This window comes from Dendropsophus ebraccatus, chromosome 15 (genome assembly GCF_027789765.1).
Source record: "Dendropsophus ebraccatus isolate aDenEbr1 chromosome 15, aDenEbr1.pat, whole genome shotgun sequence".
NCBI lineage: Eukaryota > Metazoa > Chordata > Amphibia > Anura > Hylidae > Dendropsophus > Dendropsophus ebraccatus.
The window spans coordinates 13,802,131-13,824,477 of record NC_091468.1 but is presented as its reverse complement, the minus strand read 5'-3'; the positions used below and the strand labels follow the sequence as shown (position 1 = coordinate 13,824,477).

Sequence of the window (22,347 nt, the reverse complement as noted above, 5' to 3'; positions counted from 1 at the left end):
GCCTTGCAGCGCTGGGGTCCTGGGTTCAAATCCCACCAAGGGCAACATCTGCAAAGAGTTTATAAGTTCTCTTCGTGTTTGCGTGGGTTTCCTCCGGGTACTCTGGTTTCCTCCCAAAACATACAGATAGGTTGATTTAGATTGTGAGCCCTAATGGGGACAGGGAGCAATAATTGGCGTAACTATGTAAAGTGCTGCGGAATCTATGTGTGCGCTATACAAATAAAAGCATTATTATTATCAGGCCTGGGCTGAAGCACTGGAGGCAGTGGGAGGAAACCCCTGCCCCTCTATGATAGGGTTCCATTGATTCTTATGAAGCCGTGTCATAGAGTGGCGGGGGTTTCCTCCCACTGAGGGTGTGTCGGCCCACCTCCAGTGCTTCAGCCCGGGCCTCATGGTACAGTCACTTTAAAGAGGAACTATCAGCAGGTTAGAGGAATCTAACCAGCTGATATCCCCCTATTGCAAAGGAGACGTTGAGGAGGAAGCCATGTCTCATACCTTCTCCTCTGTTTCGGTGCAGTTAGTCGTGTGATCCACAGTCCAGTGAGACCGTTAGGAGCACTGCCCGCCCCCATGGCGCTGATCCAGCCCGCTCGCTCCATTAATTATTAGATAAAGTGTCGGGCCAGCTGGGAGCATATTGGTACCATGGGGGCGGGCAGTGCTCAACTAACCGAGGAGAGACATACCTTCCTCCCCTGCTTCTCCTGTGCAATAGGGACATATCAGCCCTTTAATACAGCATATTTTTGTTTTTATGTTTTTGGGGTTTTTTTGTGAATTTGGAAACAAATACACCGGAAGCAAATTTTAGCTGGATTCACTTAACTCATCTCTACTTTTAGCTATTTGCATGCAGTTTTCTTTTGTGTATGAATATCCATATATTCAGTATTTCTTTCAATTGTCTCCTTAGTCCTTAGCCAGTTATATGGAAAAGGCGTCATGGCTGGAGGAGCAGGTCATGCAGATGGTGCAACTGATCAGTGAACAGCAGAGCCAACGTGATCTCAGGCCACTCATCAAGGCTGTGGAGAACATCAAGGAAAAGGTGTCCTGCATGGAGAGCTACCGGGACCGATTAGGTATGTTCCATGTAACACCTGGATTCTAAAAAATGTGCAAATAGTGGCTAGATATATAAGCATGGTCACTAGAAAGATGGATTTCAGGCAAAACTGTGGTGCATTGGATTTGCATTCGGACTCAGACAACAGCTGATCTAAGTTTGGTCTCATAGAACCAAAGGGGTTCAGGTGTTGTGACCATAATCCAAAACCAAAGTTTCTATTGCGTATGTGCGGTCAGTTTTCTCGTATATGACATAAGGCAATCATAGTCTGCTGCTTCTTAGATCTTTCCATTTTCTTCAGATATCCTTGAAGGACAGTCCAGCAAACATGACGTCCAGATAAATATCCACAAGGCTCAGCTGAGCAGCAACGAGGAGCGCTTCAGGCTTCTGGAAGGCACCTGCTATAATGGAAAACTCATCTGGAAAATCACAGACTACGAAAGAAAGAAGAAGGAGGCGGTGGAGGGCCGCGTAGTCTCCATCTACAGTCAGCACTTCTACACCAGCCGCTGCGGTTACCGCCTCTGCGCTCGGGCCTACCTGAACGGTGACGGCTCCGGGAAGGGCTCCTTTTTATCTTTGTATTTCGTGGTCATGAAAGGAGAGTTTGACTCGTTGCTGTCCTGGCCCTTTAAGCAGAAGGTCACCCTAATGCTGATCGACCAGAGCGGAAAGAAGAACCACATCATAGACGTCTTCAAGGCCGACCCGCACAGTAGCAGCTTTAAGAGACCTGAAGGGGAGATGAACATTGCCTCAGGGTGTCCGCGCTTTATCTCGCACAACCTGCTGGAGAATCCAAAGAATGCATGCTACATCCGGGACGACACCATATTTGTCAAAGTGGCGGTGGACCTTACAGATCTCGAGGAACTGTGAAACTGATTTTTTTTTTTCTTCAGAAACTTTGTAAATGTCTTATGTGGAGTAACTGTAAACTTTTTTTTTTTTTTTTTTCAATAAATTATTTGTATATATTTCTTTAAGTTTCTATGAATACACTTACAGTGTATTTCACTTCCCGATTGAGTGTAAGTAAGGAGCCAGAGAAAAAGGAGAGCAGCATTAAAGATGATAGAAGCTTAAGGACGTACTACACGGCATGATATGAGGGGGAAACGAGCGCCGACCTGTCGGGTTATCGCTCGCTGCCTGTACTATTACATGCAGAGACAACAAGGGGGGCAGCCCGAAGGAACTTTAGATTGTTTGTGCTGCCCATTGAAATCAGCGACAGTCTGCTCCCAAGGAGCAGCGAGAGGGGCTGCCCAGATGATCCTTAGTTAGACAAGCAGGAGACCATCACTGACGTCATCGTAATGTGATTGTGATTTTTCAATACAATCTGCCCTGTACAGCTGCTAGTGACCCCAAAAGAACTTTTCTTGTTGGTTATTACCCTCCTACTAGTCACAGCTCTGCTTTTGACTCCCGCTTGCTGGAGAAGTTGGATGTAACCCTAGGAAGTCTTGGAAAACATGGATATAGCCCTTGGCTGTATCCATGTTTTCCAGAACTCACTAGGGCTGCATCCAACTTCTTCAGCAAGTCAGGTGCCAAGTGTTTAGGTTCGGCAAGTTTGCTCAACACTACTAAGAACTTTTTTTATGTGATCATATGAGCACCACCCCTGTCCTCAGGTTAAATGTGGTATTACAACTTGGCTCTAGTCATTTCAAAGTGAGCTAAACCCCACACCCAAACTGAGGACAAGAGTGGTGCCATATTTTTCTAAACCAGGACAATCCTTTAAAAGCTTTATAAAATGATCAGCAGTTGGTAGTGCCCAATAGAATACATTGCAAATAAACGCACACTGTTAGGAAATACATTTAATAGGTTTCAGAAGAACGTCACACCACCGAGATCAAGACTGAGACCACTTCTTGGTGACGTTTAGGTGATTCAGGTGTTCTTGCAAGTATTTGTGCTCAGGGAAGTTTGCCCGCTGCCTGGCCTTCAGCTCCTCGAACTCTCGGTGTCTCCGTTCTGCCGCGTGACGGAATTCCTGATCCTTGGTCATATAGGGCCGGCTTATCCAGTACTCTGTCTCAGCCTCTATCTCCAGTCTCTTAATCATGGCCTGCTTCATGGTCCACGTGACCACCCTGGGTCTCCTGTATTTTCCTATCCACTGGCGGCCGGGGATGCCCTTTCTCAGGAGGATGTTGGTCAGGAACATTTTTGCTTGGAGTCTAAAAATAATAAAAAAATGTAAAGAATAAACTGTCAAGTGCAGTAATTAAAGGGGTACTCCACCCTGTTAAATCCCTACCCATAATCTAAGCTTGTGTGTAAAAGGTTTCTATTACATGACTCTTGACAGTTTGCAGCACATCCTGACTCACACCCTGAAGTTTCTGAAAATATTTGACGCCTGGTCCACTCTGTCTCCACTCCACTCCACTACTCTCCCTCCCTTCTGAGACAAAGGTCACATGATCTCTGTCTCTTCTGTGGCCAGGTAAGCTGTAACACCTCATCTGTAACCCCACCCACCACTGACATCACACCAACCAGTGAGCCCCTGGCCAAGGGGCGGGGAAACGACAGGGAAGTGACAGCCTCTTGAGCAGTATAGGGGAAAGGTAACACAGTTGTCTCTCTCTAATTATATATGTAAATAGATATTTTGTTTACAGTGGTAGGGTAAAAACACACACACCGGATCTGTAGCAGATCCCTTGCCGGTTATTTTCAATGAGAAGACATATTCGCAGCAGGATTGACATTAAAAATGACGAAGGCATCCGCAGAGGATTTAGCTGCAAATTCGCAGCGTGAAATCCTCTGTGGATCCGATGTGCGTTTCTACCCTAAAGAAGAAGCAGAACGGGGCCAGCGATGGGCAGATACTGCAAGATGAGGCAAATATTTGCCAGTTGGCTCTGAGGTGCAATGCATGCTGCAAAATTTAGTTTCCTGGCAGGCGCCATCTTGGATATAGACCGGCTTTTTAATTAAAAAAAAAACTTGCAACTCAGGAACAGCGGCAGCTAGAAAGATGGGAGATGGCTCAAAATACTCGGGGACTTGGTGAGTAAGACCAGTTAGGTTTAAGAACATTTAATTTTTTAGCTCTTGGGTGGAATACCCCCTTAAAGAAGCACTGTCATGAAAATAAACTTTTGACATGTCAGAGAGACATGAAAACAAAACAAAAAAAAAAAATGCCCAGCACGCCAATACCACTGTTCACACCAAGCAGGTTGCACACTGTGGCTAATATACAGACAAAAACAGAAAGATGTTACAACAACCTGCAAGTGCCAGGAATCACTGTATATACGCTTTCTGTTGAAAACACAGTAAAAACCTGTTCTAAAGTTTTTAATATTAGATTATTAGCAAACTATTGGATCAAATAAAATGTACCATCTCACCACGGTAAGGTGATCTTAGAAAAGGGATGGGTCCTAACACTGACTTCTGTCGGGCTATAAACCTACAAAACTAGGCATAAAGGACCCGAGCAAACTCTGTTTAAAACACCCACAGGATATGGGTGGAATGCAAGCCAACATAAGTTATCCACACCACAACGAGTGATCAGACCTCAGCCGATCAGGAGAAGTCGTGCTCAGCACATACCTCTCCTGGCTCTTTCACGTCAGGAGATGGCTGCAAAATGGACGTCTATGAGATTGTGTGTTTGTAAGAAAACAGAGCATTGTGCGGTAGTGCTCATTCCTTTGACCAGTCAGGGTCTGAACACTCAGACCCTGACTGATAAAGACTTTTGTAATGTTTCTCTGACATGGAAGGAAGAGGGTTCAATAGCATCCGTAGAACAGCATAACCAGGTACAGAACATGCAACGTTTCAACCCTATGTGGGTCTTTGTCAAGCAGTCCTGAAAAAGACCCACATAGGGTCGAAATGTTGCATGTTCTGTATCTGGCTATGCTAATAAAGCTTTGAAACTATACTACAGATGCTGTTGGACCCTCTTCCTTCCATATATCTATGCCTACCTTTGGGACAGTAGGCTTTAACAGTGTGCATCCATCTTCTACATCTGGGCATCTTTCGGATATGGATCCTTTGGTGCTGTTGAAACTTGTTTGGTGGTGATGTCTCTCTGACGTAAAAAGTTTTGCAACCGACACACTTTCAAGAGAATTGGTCATGTTTCAAGCTCAAGTGTCACAGAAGTGATGCTGAGCTACAGCATGCCTCCTCCACTGTAATTTGTAGCTTCTGGGCCCCAATGCAAAATTTGCAACAAGGCCCCATGTCTACCATGCTCCATTTAGAATACTGGCTACAGAGCATAGGTGTATTAGGGCCCCCAGGCACCTATAGTTACAGCCCTGCCTATAGATAAACTTCTGTGCTTGGAGAAAACTCTTACTAAAAGGGCCACAATTTCTGATTACTACACATCAGCAGTGATCCTGAAGGTTGGACCCGCACCTATCATGTATGGATGTTCTTATTGAACAAAAAGCCATCAATGTATATCATCATAACTTCAGATTTTTTTCCCCACTGACAGAAAACAAACATCTCGACCACTTGTAGAAAGTGAAACTCTTCAGTGTCATATACAGTTCTTAAAGTGTCAATGTCGTGGTTTTTTTTTGTTTTTTTTTTAAACAGTACAGGTAATTTTAAGAAACTTTGTGTCTATGGAGAGGGGAGGGGTTGAGGGAGATAAGGGACCAAAACAGGACAACAAAGAGTTAATTTACAGCTACATCACCAGGCTATCTCCTCTGAAGTCAGCACTGACTTCTCTGACCTCTAAATACCTGATTTCACACAGGTCCCGCTGTGTAATCCTTTGTTCTCTGTTCTCTGCTGCAAACTAATCTCCCTCGTTCTTCCCCTCTCCATAGGTTACACAGGGCCCGACTGATGTAAAAGAGTCGAGATTTCCTGATAATGAGTGAATGAAAGAGAGGAGGGAACCCGGGGAAAGTCATTTTGAATGCAGATAATGGCATATATACCTAATAAACCCAATTACAAAGTTTCTTAAAATCGCCTGTACTATTGATTTCTGCAAAAAAAAAAAAATAATAATAATACGACAGTGACACTTTCAAGTTGAACAGAAAGCAAAATTTATACTACATAAAGTATATAGCAGGGATGGGGAACCTTCGTCTTTCCAGCTGTTGCAAAACTTTAATTCCCATCATGCCTGGACAGTCAAGGCCATATCTTTGTCCAGGCATGATGGGAATTGTAGTTATACAACAGCTGGAGAGTTGAGGGTTCCCCATCACTAGTCTACAACCCCCCAACTTCACTCCTGGTAGACGCCATCGACCAGCTGCATAAATGACAGGTGCAGTGAAGTGCAGTATATATTGCTGTATGTTTTTCATGTGTGAGAAGAAAGGAAGCAAATCAGGAAATAAAACGGGTGGAGTCTTAATTCTCCAGGAAATATAAGCAAATACTCGATGCCTTGTGGTTTAGATGCGATCACTGCTGAGATGGTGGAGACTTATTTGGTGGCGGATGGTTTTGAAAACAGCAACAGGTTGTTTTTTTTTGTGCTTTTCCGGCTCATGTCTCTGTAGCTGTTGCAAAACTACAACTCCCATCATGCCATGACAGCTCCCTCTCTTGCAATAGCTGGAGGGACATAGGTTTGTAGCCTGAAGCGTTAATAACTGGAATACCCATTTAGGGTAGGTTCACACATAGCGGTATTACAGTGGATTTAACACTGCAAGTTCACAGCTAAATCCGCTGCGGTTCCCGATACGGTCAGTTTCAATAGGTTTACATACAGCGGAATTTTCATCCCGCTGCAACTATGTAAACTATGTAAAAGTATTCACCAAGCCGCGACAGGTAAAGGGGGGAGTGGCGTTAACATAGTCGCAGAGGGATGAAAATGTAAACCTATTGAAACAGTGAAGGCCGTATAAATTGGTCATTATAAAAAATTATAAACTTTACTGTGCTTTGCCACATAATGAGGTTGCCAACCCTCTTAAAGGAATTATCCAGGATTAGAAAAAACTTACTTTCTTTCAAAGACAGCACCACTTCTGTCCTCAGGTTGCAGCTCAATGGATATGAGCTGCAAAAACCACACCCAAACTGAGGACTGGAGAGGCGCTGTTTTTGGAAGAAAGCAGCCATTTTGTTTGTAAGCCTGGATAACCCCTTAAAAAAAAAACAGGATTAAAATTTCTCCCAGTTCCCAGGACTGGATCCATCGTTACCCAGCATGGAGGTGCGGCATTTTGCTTCATTCCTACAGTAGATTGGCTCAACCCTAATTCTGAGGATTTGTCATAGTTGGACACTGTGGCAGCATTACCTCTCCATCACCGCAGCAGCAGCAGCTCTACCTCTCCATCACCGCAGCAGCTCTACCTCTCCATCACCGCAGCAGCTCTACCTCTCCATCACCGCAGCAGCTCTACCTCTCCATCACCGCAGCAGCTCTACCTCTCCATCACCGCAGCAGCTCTACCTCTCCATCACCGCAGCAGCAGCAGCTCTACCTCTCCATCACCGCAGCAGCTCTACCTCTCCATCACCGCAGCAGCTCTACCTCTCCATCACCGCAGCAGCTCTACCTCTCCATCACCGCAGCAGCAGCCGCTCTACCTCTCCATCACCGCAGCAGCTCTATCTCTCCATCACCGCAGCAGCTCTATCTCTCCATCACCGCAGCAGCTCTATCTCTCCATCACCGCAGCAGCAGCAGCTCTACCTCTCCATCACCGCAGCAGCAGCAGCTCTACCTCTCCATCACCGCAGCAGCTCTACCTCTCCATCACCGCAGCAGCAGCAGCTCTACCTCTCCATCACTGCAGCAGCAGCTCTACCTCTCCATCACCGCAGCAGCAGCAGCTCTACCTCTCCATCACCGCAGCAGCAGCAGCTCTACCTATCCATCACCGCAGCAGCTCTGCCTCTCCATCACCGCAGCAGCTCTACCTCTCCATCACCGCAGCAGCAGCAGCTCTACCTCTCCATCACCGCAGCAGCTCTACCTCTCCATCACCGCAGCAGCTCTACCTCTCCATCACCGCAGCAGCTCTACCTCTCCATCACCGCAGCAGCTCTACCTCTCCATCACCGCAGCAGCAGCAGCTCTACCTCTCCATCACCGCAGCAGCAGCAGCTCTACCTCTCCATCACCGCAGCAGCAACAGGTCAACCATGGCTGAGCTTAAAGGGGTACTCTGGGCAAATTACATAACACTGCACTTACAAAGGAAAGTTATATAACATTGCCATTTACACTCATTAGGACAGCTGTAATGTTACCCGTTTTTCAAAGAATCAAAGTCCCACAGGAAGTCCTGTAGTTGTAGTTGTGGGAGTTGTAGTTCACAGTTCAGCGTGAAGGTTCCGTAGTGACGGGAAGGCTCAGGGCATGCTGGGAGTTGTAGCTTTACTACAGCTCGAGAGCCACAGGTTGGGGATCACTACCATAGAGCAATATTAATGCTGCATTGTGCCATCCCTCCATTATTCCTCCTGGAAAAAAATTATTCCTATACGTCTAGGAGCTGAAGGCATGCTGGGATTTGTAGTTCTGTAGCAGTTCAAAAATACTGTGATAGAATAGTACAATGGCTCAGAGCATGCTGGGAAGTGTACTAGCTGGAGAACCACGTTAGGGACTCCATCACAGTGAATGGGGGCAGACCACGTGACAGCCCCTATAGCATTATAACTCTATTACTTACCAGCCTAGGACATCTGGACTAGACGCTGTATATACAGTATCCTGACCCGACAGACACAACCAACCTAACGTCACAGCAGACTACACCGGCATGTCAAGTGCCCTTCACAATCCGGAAGTCAAGAGCCCGCCGGAAGTACATGGTTCGCCATATTTAATAAAGGCAAATTAACGTTCTGGAAGAAAAAGTTAAAAAAAATTATACGATTATTCATATCACCTTCTAATATTAGTATCGGTTTACGGCTATAGTTAATATTTGATGCCCATCCGTGACGTAAAGCTTTAAAAATTACTGCCAATACTAAACATGGCGGCCTACACACAGCGCTTCCTGCCCGCTCCGTTCAACCGGAAGTGACGTAGATAACAAAACCTTCAGCATGGCGGAGAAGAGGAGCTGGGCTGAGCGGTGATATTTGGACGTTCCTCCTGGGTGTGATAGACAGGTCTGTCTGCGGCTATTATAGGAGGGATATGATGGGTGTGTGCAGTCACGGAGGCTTATCTGCAGGGAGGAAACTACATATCCCAGCAGGCCTTGTGAACTAATTACAGCTATCAACTTTGCCAAACTTTATTGGTAATACGAGCATAGCAACACTGTATGTAACACTATAAACAATAGAGAGATTTACGGCACTGTCTTAAAGTAAGGTTTTCTTTTTGTCCATAGCAACCAATCAAAGCTCAGCTTTCACTTTACCAGAAATGAAAGCTGAGCTGTGATTGGTTGCTATGGACAACGAGAGAAGGCCGTGTTTACACCATCTGCAACCTGTAAAAATGGGATGTTTTTATATACAAGCATGGACAGGGATAGGCAGGGGCCCTATTGACTCGAATGGCCCGAATATAGACGGCTACGGGGAGATTTATCAAACATGGTATAAAGTGAAACTGGCCCAGTTGCCCCTAGCAACCAATCAGATTCCACCTTTCATTGGGACATACTAAAAAGCATGAAGAAAAAGAATGAACATTATTTCCTATAGGGAGACATCTAAAATATGGTTTTAATTGGTTTAATTAGTTAGAAAGACCAGGAATGAACGGCATTTTTCTGTAGTGCTCAGTGGACTGAGTATATAGACCATAAATATTGATGTGTTTTACCCTACCTGTGCAAGGTTCACATGGAATGAATAGGATAAGTAGTGAAATTAAGGCTTATTCCATCATAAAAAGAGGTGTAGTTCTTTCCCCGTGCAAGATAGACCCGGAATGAACAGCATATATCTGGAGTGCACAGAGCAGGGAACGTTTGTACAATAGAAACCGATTGGTAATACCTTATCTGTCCAAGGTACACCTGGAATGAGTAGGATACATAGTCGATGCAAGGGCAGAGAGATCCATCCTTCTGGACAAATCAGAACCCTGCTCCAGCTAAAGAGGAAGACTTTCAGAAGAAGCCCTTTTGCAGGTTATCCTTGATGTACGCAGACATGGCTTCAGTTTCCGGATCAGAGGGTGGATACACTCTACCACGAGTGGGCGTAGCACTGAGAAGTAGATTTATGGGGCAATCTTATGGCCGATGAGGTGCTAACATGTCAGCCTTCTTTTTGGTGAACACATCAGCAAAGTCCTGTTACCGGTCTGGGAGACCAGGCAACGGCTTGGAAGAGTCAGAAGGTGGTGGAGGTACCTGGTTGTGAGAGGTCTGCAGACATCGTCTGAAGCAATCTGGCCCCCAACGCAAGACCTCCCTGGTCTTCCAGTTAAGGCTAGGGGCGTGCAGCTGTAGCTAAGGTAGGCCCAACAGGGTGGCAGAAGAGGAACGGGACAGATTGTAGAAGGTGATCTTCTCTGTACTGGGACTTGCCAGAAGTTTGTCGAGCAGGACCACAGGGAGTAGCCACTTCTGGACCAAGGATGCTGCAACGAAGTTGTGTGCTGAGCCAGAATCCAGGAAGGCGGTGGACTGGAATCGCTGTCCAGAAGAAGCAGAGATCGTAATCGCCAAGGACAGGCGTGGAGAGGAAGCATTCACACCTAGGGAGGCCTCTCCTACCTGGCCTAGGTGTAAGAGTTTCCCGTCTGCTGAGGATGTTGAGCACAATTCGGGTGGAAGTGGTTGGGTCTAGCACAATAGAGGCACAGGTTTTGCTCCCGACAATAAGTTCTCTCTTCTGCCGTCAAACGACCTATGTCCACCTACACGGGCTCATCGGAGGCTGGTGGGGACAAAGAACAACTCCTTTGTCAGGTAGTATGCGAAACTGTTCAGCACGCTGGCTCACAAACTCGACAGGGATAATGCTGCCTAGTCGCCACCTTTCCAGTTGGGCAAAGGACATGCTTTCCAGCCAGGACCTTTCTTCCTCTTTGAATGACCTGATCCACTTGGCCACTTAGATCAATGTTCGTTTCTCCGTAAGGGAAGAGGAGTTTTGTCAAGAACGTGTTGGTATGTCCTCGCCGTATACAACTGCCTTCAAAAGACCACCTACTGCTTTGTCCCCGCCAGCCTCCGATGAGCCGTGCAGGTGGACATAGGTCGTTTGACGGCAGAAGAGAGAACCAGGGAGGTCTTGCGTTGGGGGCCAGATTGCTTCAGACGATGTCTGCAGACCTCTCACAACCGGGTACCTCCACCACCTTCTGACTCTTCCAAGCCGTTGCCTGGTCTCCCAGACCAGTAACAGGACTTTGCTGATGTGTTCACCGAAAAGAAGGCTGACATGTTAGCACCTCATCGGCCATAAGATTGCCCCATAAATCTACTTCTCAGTGCTACCACCCTCTGATCGGGAAACTGAAGCCATGTCTGCGTACATCAAGGATACCCTGCAAAAGGGCTTCTTCCGAAAGTCTTCCTCTTTAGCTGGAGCAGGGTTCTGATTTGTCCAGAAGGATGGATCTCTCTGCCCTTGCATCGACTATGTATCCTACTCATTCCAGGTGTACCTTGGACGGATAAGGTATTACCAATCGGTTTCTAGTGTACAAACGTTCCCTGCTCTGTGCACTCCAGATATATGCTGTTCATTCTTGGTCTATCTTGCACGGGGAAAGAACTACACCTCTTTTTATGATGGAATAAGCCTTCATTTCACTACTTATCCTATTCATTCCATGTGAACCTTGCACAGGTAGGGTAAAACACATCCATATTTATGGTCTATATACTCAGTCCACTGAGCACTACAGAAAAATGCCGTTCATTCCTGGTCTATCTAACTAATTAAACCAATTAAAACCATATTTTAGATGTCTCCCTATAGGAAATAATGTTCATTCTTTTTCTTCATTCTTTTTGTTCATGGTTTTTAGTATGTCCCCCTATTCATTTTCCAAAGAGTCTGTGAGGAATGAAAGGTGGAATCTGATTGGTTGCTAGGGGCAACTGAGCCAGTTTCACTTTATACCATGTTTGATAAATCTGTCTGTCTGTCTGTTACCTGTCTGTGATCGTCTACGTCAGCATCCCATTGTGACAGGTTGCGGATGTATACGTGGATACACAATCCTGATTTAAATGCAGCCTAACTATATATATATATATTTATTGGTGCTTATAAGAAATCATAGAAATGCAGACAATTGGTTCCACACCCCAAAAATAAATATTTATTATTGTGAATAACATGCAAAACAGATGAAACAAACATTCAGATACAGCAGAATCTGTGATATTATAAGTTACTTACAGTAATGGAGAGGATGGGAAACACAAGGGCCGACAGAGACTGCAGGGAGCATGAAGGAATGAGCAGGACAGATGTGGGCACATACATGCAGCGCTCCTGTACGGGGAGAGAGGAGTTACAGCTATGAAGAGATTACCCCCACAGTCCTGTCCCCTGATGTAAGCCCCAGCCTGAAGTGGATCTGCTATGATTTGGAAGGTGAGGGAGACTTCCTGGGTCAGAGTACAGATGCAGACCCCGCTATGCAGACCATGCCCCTCCCCCACTCCCCCTCCCACCCAGTACAGGGAGCTCTTAAACCAAAGCAATGCTCTTAAAGTGACTGTACCACCAGGCCCAGGCTGAAGCACCAGAGGCGGGCCGACCCACCCCCAGTGGGAAGAAACCCCCGCCCCTCCATTACGTGACTCCATTAGAATCAATGGAACCCTATCATAGAGGGGCCTGCCTCCGGTGCTTCAGCCTGGGCCTGGTGGTACAGTCACTTTAAACCAAGTCACAATTTTTAAAAACTGTGAGCTCTTAAACCAAGTTACTCTTAAAGGGACTGTACCATCAGGCCTGGGCTGAAGCACTGGAGGCGGGCTGACCCACCCCCAATGGGAGGAAACCCCTGTTCCTCTATGATACAGCCCAGGCCTAATGGCACAATCTCTTTAAACCAAGGTACCACTGATGCCACCATTATGGGGTACATATGCCGTATAAATAACTTTCTTGTGGGACAAGGATGGAACAGTAACGTTAGTATTGTTCTTTCTACGTTTAACAATAACCAAGAACTATCTTGGTCCATCCTATAGAAAATGAATGATGCGGTGGGCACACAAGAGATTTCGAGACAGCTAGTTTTATGATTAGGGGGGGCTTCTGGCAGTCACACCTCTAGTGATCTCACACTTATCACTTGTTCTGTGAAGATACAAATACTGTTAGCAGGTTACCCCTTCAAGGCTTGCCAGCTAGCAGAAGGCAGTTAAAGGGAACCTGTCATCGCTTTCATGCTGCCCGAACCATAAGTCATCAAGCAGTCCCTAGCATCTTCTACCTGCCCCACAGCATTGATTGATAGATCTCTCCCTATACCCAAACAGATCTGTCACGCAAGACTGGAGGGGATAGCTGACCAGTCACTGATCGCTGGGGTGCTGACACCCTGCTGTTCCTGTGTATAGTTCAACAGTCCATTTTGCCCTGAAAACCCCCTTTAAATAGATTTGTGTCTACAGCTCCTGTGAAGAGTATATGTCTCCAAGGTGACAGACTACTAACTACCCCTATGTAGTCAGACCCTGCAGTTACACTCTAGCTGTACCCAGGTTCTTCTTAAAGCGCACCTGGCATTAAAATTAACTGCTGATATGTAATCAGACAAGCAGGTCTCACTGCTGACACTCGCTCTGATCAGAAGATATAGCCGGGGAAGGATCACAGTAGTGCAATGAGATCCCTGGTCAGCCCTGCATTCTGCCAGTATTCCCCATAGAAGTCTGTGAAGTATTATTGACCGAATACATGGCCTGCCGGAGGAGGATCGCCCTGCTGTAATCTTTTCCTGGTTATATATATTCTGAACAAAGCAAGTGTCAGCAGTGAGACCCGCTGTGATCAATAACTGTTGATATGTCTACTGACCTGTCAAAAGTTAGTTGTAGTGACAGCGCCGATTTAAAAGATTGACTGTGCGTTTATTAAGAAGTGACATCACCAGTGTCAGCCTGGCCTGATGTCCAAGCGTTTCTATGTATAAAACCTCAGTCTCATCGCAGTCAGTAAACAATCTTTTCTCTTGCAGGCATGTCAAGCAAACGGGACAAGTCAAGGACCCGGTCTTCATCGTCCTGTGAAGATAGAGGTAATCTATAGTCTATGCTAAGGGGGCCGGTTGTCTGGTCTGAGGTCACTATCCAAGCTGTAGAACTGAGCTTTGCAGCAAGTGAAGGGCTCTGCTGTGTCAGATTGTGTGTATATATATATATATATATATATATATATATATATATACACAATCTGACACAGCAGAGCCCTTCATATATACCCTTATAAATCTTATAGTCATAAGAAAAGCCATTGAAAATGTTCAGATTTTACTGCAGACAACATCAGGGTGAACCAGCCCATACAGCTTTCTTTTTGCTAATTCTCAAAGCTACAGGCAGAATCTTAGAGATGGTGTTTAGTGGGGTCCTTGTACTCCACAGATATTTTAGCTGTGCCTGCCCATCACATGCCGGATGCTGTATACCTGATAAAGTAGCATCTCCGCAGTATCAGATAAAATTTAGTGAGGATTCCAAAGACACCTTCAATGGGGTTCTTCACAAAAAAAAAAGTATTTTTTTCAGGACTTATCAGCTGCTGAATGTCCTACAGGAAGTGGTGTATTCTCTCCAGTCTGACACAGTGCTCTCTGCTGCCACCTCTGTCCATGTCAGGAACTGTCCAGAGCAGAACAGGTTTTCTGTGGGGATTTGCTCTTGCTCTGGACAGTTCCTGACATGGACAGAGGTGGCAGCAGAGAGCACCGTAGCAGACTGGAAAGAATACACCACTTCCTGCAGGGGACATACAGCAGCTGATAAGTACAGGAAGACTGGATAATTTTAATAGAAGTAAATTACAAATCACCTGTTTATTTGAATTTAAAAAAAAAAAAAAAAAAAGAACTACCCCTTTCTGGCCTGTGCCTAGGGCGGCAGTGTTGATGGAGGTAGCGCTTGAACTGCTGCGTAATTTCCCTGCACTTTTGCAGATACCTATTATGTCGTACATTTTTAATTGATTTCACCACTTTCCATGTATAGTGATGACATCCAACAAAATCCACAGATAACATGCATTTTTTGCTGTGTATTTGCGGCTGATCTGCATGCAAAAGTTCTGACACACGTGCAGTCACCTCAGTGGGGTGTATCTAGTCCGAGTGCCTAGAACAGCATCAGCTGTTCATATGGCCCTGGCTACAAGGGACGCCATTTCTATAGGCAGAGTGTTTGCTTACTCTATGCTGTTTGTGTTTTTCAGGAAGATTAAAGTTAAAAAGGGAACGCAGCCGAAGCAGATCTTCCTCTGTGTCCTCTTCATCATCAGGTTCATCTTCTTCATCCTCCTCCTCTTCCTCACATTCATCATCGTCTTCCAGTAGCAGAAGCAGCTCCAGCAGTCAAGGTGAGAGCAAAGCTTTCTTATTAACCATTTCATATATACCGCTTGTCTTTTCCAGTCACCTCACTGGTCAGCCATCTCTTCCAGAATTTATTATGAACTTCTTACCCCAACATTCAGGAACATACTCTTTGAACTATAAAATGCACCTTTTAGCAAGAAAATATCTTGCTAAAAAGTGCCTGTGTCTTATAGCCCACAGTCAGTGTGGCACGATGGTGTTAGACTAATGTTCAGGCAAAGGGCTGAGAGAACAGTGCAGTGACTCATAGCAGATCTGTGAGATCATTGCTGGGTAGGAGAGGAAGCTGGATGTAATGGGAACATCACATCCAGCTTCCTACAATAGTAGGTGGTCATCATTAGTGACATACCCGGCCTCTGGTTTCAGGTCCTGTAAAGCAGGAACGTCATGTGCTGGGGGAGGAGGAATTGGGATAAGGCTGCCTTTACACAGAGAGATTTATCTGACAGATTTTTGGAGCCAAAGCCAGGAACAGACTATAAACAGGGAACAGGTCATAAAGGAAAGACTTATTTTACTTATAAGATTTATTTTAATCGTTACTGCATTCTGTAATTTTTTTTTTATCACTGCCATTGACATAGCTTAAAGGGGTTATCCAGCGCAACAAAAACATGGCCACTTGCTTTCAGAGACAGCACAACTCTTGTTCTCCAGGTCAGGTGCGGTTTGCAATTAAGCTCCATTCACTTCAATGGAACTAAGTGGCAAACCCCACCTAAACTGGAGTCAAGAGCGGTGCTGTCTCTGGAAAAAAAGTGGCCATGTTTTTGTAGTGCTGGATAACCCCTTTAATGAGGGCATGTTAAGTGTGACTGTATTTAAAAAAAAAACTTTTGGCGTGTCAGAAGCATGAACATTTTTGAATGGTTGGGATTGGGTGTTAAGACAGCAATCATTAGAACAAGCCAGGAGAAGCATAGGGCTAAGTGCTTCTCTCCGTGAACTAACAGCATTGGAGGAATTCAATCATACGGCTAGTTCCACTGTCCGGATGGGACACAGAAATGCCCTTCTATTACACTTGTGTGAAACCTGCCTAACTCGGATGGCTGAATGAGGTGGAAACCTACGTGTGCCATTGTAGTTTGTTTTACTGGTGAGAAGATGATGACACTAACATGATTTCCACTGTCCACCATGGAAGTTTATTTAGGATGAAATATTTTTTCCCCCATTTGCAGTTGTCTATACCAGGCAATACATCCTATAGTCAGGTGTGTCTTAGTCCAATAGAACAGTATATGCCTTCTCTAAAACTTGTACCTATCTGTGTGCTCCAGTCTAAGGAATGACTGCCATATTCTATGGTAACCCATTCATGTCTTCTCCCTTACTACTCCTTTATTTTGGAATGTTTTTTGCCACCAGAGGGCAGACTACTACAATTCATTATAAGCAACTAAATTAGCACTCCGCAATCTGTGATTCTTTAACAGTTGCAAAACTACAACTCTCATCAGAATCTATTAAGTCATGATGGGATTTGGAGTTTTGGAACAGCTGGAGGGCCACAAGTTGAAGGACACTGAACTAAATGAGTACATATATTGCCTCTCAGGTCATGGTACTTTGTTTTTCCCCACCACAAATGTTTTTTTTAAACAGTGTCACTCGTCTCTAGTTTATTACATTACAATAATTTGTCTAATTTCTTTTCCCCCTATTCTTTTAGATTCCCAGAAACAAAAATCGAAAAAGGCGTCCAAGGAAAAACACAACAAAAAGGTAACACCTGCTGCCTTTATTCTGCTACAGAGCATTTTACTGTTATATAGTGCTGTTTTTACATCCCGTAATTCTTTTCTTATCAGTTTATTATATATGTATAGGGGTTGGAGCTCCAAATCTCCAAATATCCATAGACAGTAAAATTCTTCAGCCATTCCTAGCAGGAGTTGAGAAGCTTACATCGTACTGCTTATGTGGTGAACTAAGGAAAAGCCATGTGCAGTTAGCTTGTCCTAGTGGTGGCTAAAGGCATTCAGGGGCGATCAGCTGATCACCATGGATCCCATTGTCAGCGTAGACAGCTGATTATGCATTACATTTGGCAAGCCAAGCATTTCTCCGCAGGGCAGATTTAGTATTATATGAAGTCTATTCAGATAAAGTATGGCTCCACATAGGAGCAAGCCTTTTTACTGACCTGTTTCTTTTCTTATTGCTCAGTTTTGGTCTGTTTTATGTGTAAGTGAGTGGCCAACTTGGTGTTACCATTTGGGAGCTGTTGCTCCTTCACTGTCAGAGACAATCCAATTACATGGTGCCAACTGCCATTGGTGTAGGATAATGTCCCCCCAACTGGCAACGCCCAGTTGGCTATTTAGGTATACGTTTCTAGTAGGAATAACAGAGGGACGGCATATCGGAGTTATAAAGAGAAAAAATTGTTCCAGAATTCTTATTTCAGGAGGGGATGTACGAAAAGAGGCCACACGTCCTAATGTAACTGTGTCTGTGCAGGGGATTTGGAGCTCTGTATCAAAAAAATTTGTGACCGATAAAAACATATTTTAAATAATAAATAAATAAAAATATTAATGAATGTATTTAAGGGCGAACTTTTATTTTAATCGTGACTCTTTAGAAGGCCTTGCCACAAAAAGGGTTATTCCACAAACACCTTAAACGGCAAACCAAAAGAATGTTATCTTAATTGATAAAAATTTTTTTAAGGTAAATTATATCATTTTAAGAGACCTTGTAATGTTGCATCCTCCAAATGAAAAAAAAATGCGCCGTTTCTTCTTTTCCCTCATCTGTAGATATTATATATTATATCCTGCAAATATTTCTCATCTTCTCTACTTGTCAGAGGAGAAGCCGAACCTGTGCCATCTCTGACAAGCAGAGAAGCTGTTGGCTCAACAGCTGGGGCCTCGACACGATCAGTCCACACTGAAACAAGCAGAATAATCCTTTATAGGGTAAAAATTGTTCTGTACTTGTCAGTGTGGATGATGACGCTGGAGGCCCCAACGCTGCTCCCTTTTTCACATTTTTTTTTTTATACCAAGAAGAAGGAAAGAAGTTGGATGTGGAACCAGTAATAATTTATAGCATCTCTTGTCGTAAGTTAAATGTGTCACTTAATAAACAATTATATATTTATAGATCTATGCATCAGTATATTTTTTATAAATTTATATTATATATACATAAGTAAATTAATGCACAGTAGTTTTCAATGGCAGCCATCTCTTTTCATGCATTCTGGTCAACAAAATAGTAGAAGTTGCAAATGAGCCATTGCAACCTCTCCCTCTGTGCTTTGCAAAACTTTCAACACATTCGGATATTTGGGCTCTTCTGTTCAGAACTTTCGCACTTATGAAATATTCATCGTTATTCATTCATTAGTTTGCGACTTATCCAGCACCACTACTCTGGATTCTCCCATTGGAAGTGCAGCAATGCTTAAATAAATAAACTAAAATGAGATTTAGGGTCCTATTACACAAAACAATTATTGGCCGTACCTTGCAGATTGCTGGCTGTTTCAGCTGATAATTGTTTTGTGTAATAGCTCATGTTGAAAGGCAACAATTAGCTGATATGCACAATGTCGGCTGATCGTTGTCTTTCAGCATATTCTAAAAACACGATGACGATAGCGACAGTCTGCTGCCCATTGATCTTTGTAATAGGATTGGCGGCAGCAGACTGCTGCTCTCCTCTTTTATGGCCCACACAGTCGATTTAAAGATCATCCAGGCAGACCCTCCTGCAGCTCCCCGCTCTCCTCTCTGTCTTTGGCTTGAATGAGCCATCCTCCAAGGACTGTCCTCCACCTTCCAGTTTCTGAGCTGGTGTGTAATACCCTCCCTGCGGCTATCTGTAACACTTAGAGAGCAGAAACTCTGACAGGCTTGATTTACCGATCCTTAAGTAGCAGTGAAATGTTAGGAAAATTTTAATAAAGACTTTAGAAGGTTGTTTAGTTTTTTGCATTCAAGAAATGAATGAAACATTAAAGGACAAATCCGGCGGATCCTAAAATCCTGCAGGGGCAGGGGGGAAATTGATTACAAGTACTGACCCTGTGCTTGCGGTGGGTGGCAGGGCCAGCCGCACGACCCCCGCCAGGCTCTGGGATCTCCGGAGCTGATACATCACGACCAGCCAGCCAGTCAGTGACAGAGGCGGGACACCTTTCCAGTCCCTGATCCCTGATTGGCTGGGCAGCAAGTCCATCAGCCAGGACAGGGCGGCCCCTCAGGTCATGACGTTATCAAAACTCGGGGGCAAATGCCTTTCAGCCGTGCCGCTCATCGTGGACATGAGGAGAGGTAATTCAGTACTTGTAATCAATTTACCCTCTGCCGGCTGAAGGATTTTAGACTTCCCCTCTAAGTGCAAAAGTGTCCATGGCCCTTGTTACATAAAATAACACCTGTTTTTTTTTTATAGTAGTGGGCCTCTGTCTTACTAGATATCTGGATGACAGGGCTTGGAATAACACTCGACTCGAACGTATACTTTATTTCTATTTATTCCAGGATATTCTACTCTAATTTGAGAGTGAGAACACTTGTGGTTGGATTTCTTCTAAAAAGGACGAAAAAAGGTACCTATATTTTTTTTATATATATAATTTCATTACTTAGAAAATACATCTACACAGAAATAGAAGAAAGAGTTGTAAGAATTATGTTTTTTTTTCTCTATTTCAGATAGTTACCGGCTACCAAAGACAATTTTTGTAATTGTTTCCTTATACAAAAACTTTCCTTACAGTTCAGTAAGTCTCATATCTAACAAAAAGTATGTGTATGTATATATAAGTATTTTTGTGGTCAAAATTTTAAATATTGATTTATTTAATATTGCAGGTTCCTTTCTTTAGTTCGGCCATGCCTTCATGTCTAATAAAAGGTTGTTTCAACACATGGAAGCAAAAGGATTCTAAAGTTATCCTACACGTCTTTCCCAGAGATAAGGACGGAATAAGATTGTGGCTGAGCCAGTCACCAGAAAACTTCCCGAATGTTGAGGAGCTGGTTGAGAGAATCTACTCTCAGAATGCTTACGGCACGGTTAGACTCTGCTCAAAACATTTCAATGACGATCAATATTTCCACGAGGGAACCAAACGCAGGCTCAGGCCGAACGCTATTCCCACTATATTTACAACTGAAAGTCCGCCATCCCAGACACCAGGCACAAAAAAAGGCACAAAAAGACAGAGAAAAGCTGCAAACTCTGACTCCTTAATGGATGGGGAAAACAATGAAGGAGCATCGAGCAGCGTTCTGTTTATTGCACAAACTCCAGACGGTGGTAACACCTTGGTTCAGCAAGTTTTACCATCCCATTTACAGATTGTCCTTCCACGTACCAGTCTGTTGGCCATGGGGAAAGCCAGAATGGCTGACAAGGCTGTCAACACGGACGCTTTCTTTAGTAAAAAATGCCAAGCCGTAGGGACCGATCCCATGCTCGGAAAAAGGAATGCCACCATGCAAACAAAGCCTTGGAAGGGAAAATCTCAGGGGGTACTTTGCACAATATTAAACGGAGATATGACAAACTCTGATCAACACAAATCTTGGCAAAGTGAAAAAATTTGGGCAAATAGTATTCGTTTTCCATCTACGTCTAAACCGATCATGGGCCAAGTTGCCGGCAATGTTCTTTCGAAGCAGCAATTTGTTAGTCACGCCACTGTTACCCCACAGGCAATGTTTCCTAAGAAAGAACATGAGCCTATTCCTATCAGTAAGAATATAAAGGTTGAGAGAATGAGCCCTCATAGCCATAGTGGACAGTCCTCAAATTCTAACCAAGATGGATCATCTGAAAGCATTGTAGATCCTAGTCAAACACGTATAGTCAGAATAAAAGATGAAGATTTTGAGTCTGGATCTAGTACTGATGATGACTCTGAAAAGGAGGACTTAGCTACCAAAAACGTTCCAGACAATGTTGAAGGACGTGTTGGTGACTCTTCAGATCAAGCAAAGTTTACGGTTTTACAAAGCTGTTTGTACGATCTTATCAAGCTCGTTCGATGTCAGTATCGGCACACGTGCCACGCACCCTTGACAAACGTTCAGATCAAAACGCTAGGCTCCGTGATTGCCATTGACGTTCTGTGCAGCAAGGGACACAATTCTACCCTTTGGCACAGCCAATCCGTAAAACGCAAACTGCCTGCTGGAAATCTGTTACCGATAAGTGGAGGTCCAGCTCAAACGTTTGAGGGTTTACATGTTGAAACTTACTTTCACAATCTTGACTATGAGGATGAACTACCGCATTAAATACCGTGGACTATAAGATTGTACATGTTTCCAACCCTCTGATACCACTGGTAATGGAAAAACTTGGTTGTATGTGTTGTTGACCATAAGTAGTGGTCATGGCAAACTGGGTTTCCATCAGTTGGTTCCATTATTGGACTTTTAGAAAATTGCATCCAAGAACTCTCTGTAATAGATTATACAGAGCAACTTAAGGCTGGGTTCACACTACGTATATTTCAGTCAGTATTGTGGTCCTCATATTGCAACCAAAACCAGGAGTGGATTGAAAACACAGAAAGGATCTGTTCACACAATGGTGAAATTGAGTGGATGGACGCCATAGAACAGTAAATAACGGCCATTATTTCAATATAACAGCCGTTGTTTTAAGATAACAGCAAATATTTGCCATTAAATGGCGGCCATCCACTCAATTTCATCAGTGTGTGGACAGAGCCTTTCTGTGTTTTCAATCCATTCCTGGTTTTGGTTGCAATATAAGG

At 44.2% G+C, this 22,347-nt stretch overlaps 3 protein-coding genes across 4 annotated transcripts in view; 2 read left to right on the top strand and 1 right to left on the bottom strand.

Annotated features, from left to right (window-relative positions):
• The window catches only part of TRAF5 (TNF receptor associated factor 5), a 28,146-nt gene extending 26,136 nt beyond the window's left edge, over window positions 1-2,010 (top strand). For both annotated transcript variants that reach the window (XM_069955126.1, XM_069955127.1), the window contains exons 11-12: window positions 923-1,091; window positions 1,380-2,010. In XM_069955126.1, the coding sequence (XP_069811227.1) occupies window positions 923-1,091; window positions 1,380-1,960 (750 nt within the window). In that variant the 3' untranslated portion in view covers window positions 1,961-2,010. The remainder of the gene's footprint in view (window positions 1-922; window positions 1,092-1,379) is intronic.
• An 888-nt stretch (window positions 2,011-2,898) lies between these two features.
• On the bottom strand, window positions 2,899-8,891 carry MRPL57 (mitochondrial ribosomal protein L57). Its single transcript, XM_069955039.1, has 2 exons — window positions 8,752-8,891; window positions 2,899-3,276 (listed from the first exon to the last, which is right to left on the bottom strand). The coding sequence occupies exon 2, from the start codon at window positions 3,261-3,263 to the stop codon at window positions 2,949-2,951; it is 315 nt and encodes a 104-aa protein (XP_069811140.1). The 5' UTR covers window positions 3,264-3,276; window positions 8,752-8,891; the 3' UTR covers window positions 2,899-2,948.
• A 5,138-nt stretch (window positions 8,892-14,029) lies between these two features.
• Window positions 14,030-22,090, top strand: LOC138773994 (uncharacterized). The gene is made up of 7 exons (XM_069954539.1): window positions 14,030-14,050; window positions 14,202-14,261; window positions 15,497-15,574; window positions 17,272-17,324; window positions 20,099-20,166; window positions 20,273-20,340; window positions 20,432-22,090. Exons 1-7 carry the CDS (start codon window positions 14,030-14,032, stop codon window positions 21,860-21,862), a joined length of 1,779 nt encoding a protein of 592 aa, XP_069810640.1. The 3' UTR covers window positions 21,863-22,090.
• The last annotated feature ends 257 nt before the right edge of the window (window positions 22,091-22,347 follow it).

Bases quoted from the DNA above. Each gene is read 5' to 3' on its own strand.
- MRPL57 (XM_069955039.1), bottom strand. From the start codon at position 3,263: ATGTTCCTGACCAACATCCTCCTGAGAAAGGGCATCCCCGGCCGCCAG.
- LOC138773994 (XM_069954539.1), top strand. From the start codon at position 14,030: ATGTCTACTGACCTGTCAAAA. The intron at 17,325-20,098 runs GTAACACCTGCT...TATTTATTCCAG, and splicing joins AGGAAAAACACAACAAAAAG to GATATTCTACTCTAATTTGA. The intron at 20,167-20,272 runs GTACCTATATTT...TCTCTATTTCAG, and splicing joins TCTAAAAAGGACGAAAAAAG to ATAGTTACCGGCTACCAAAG.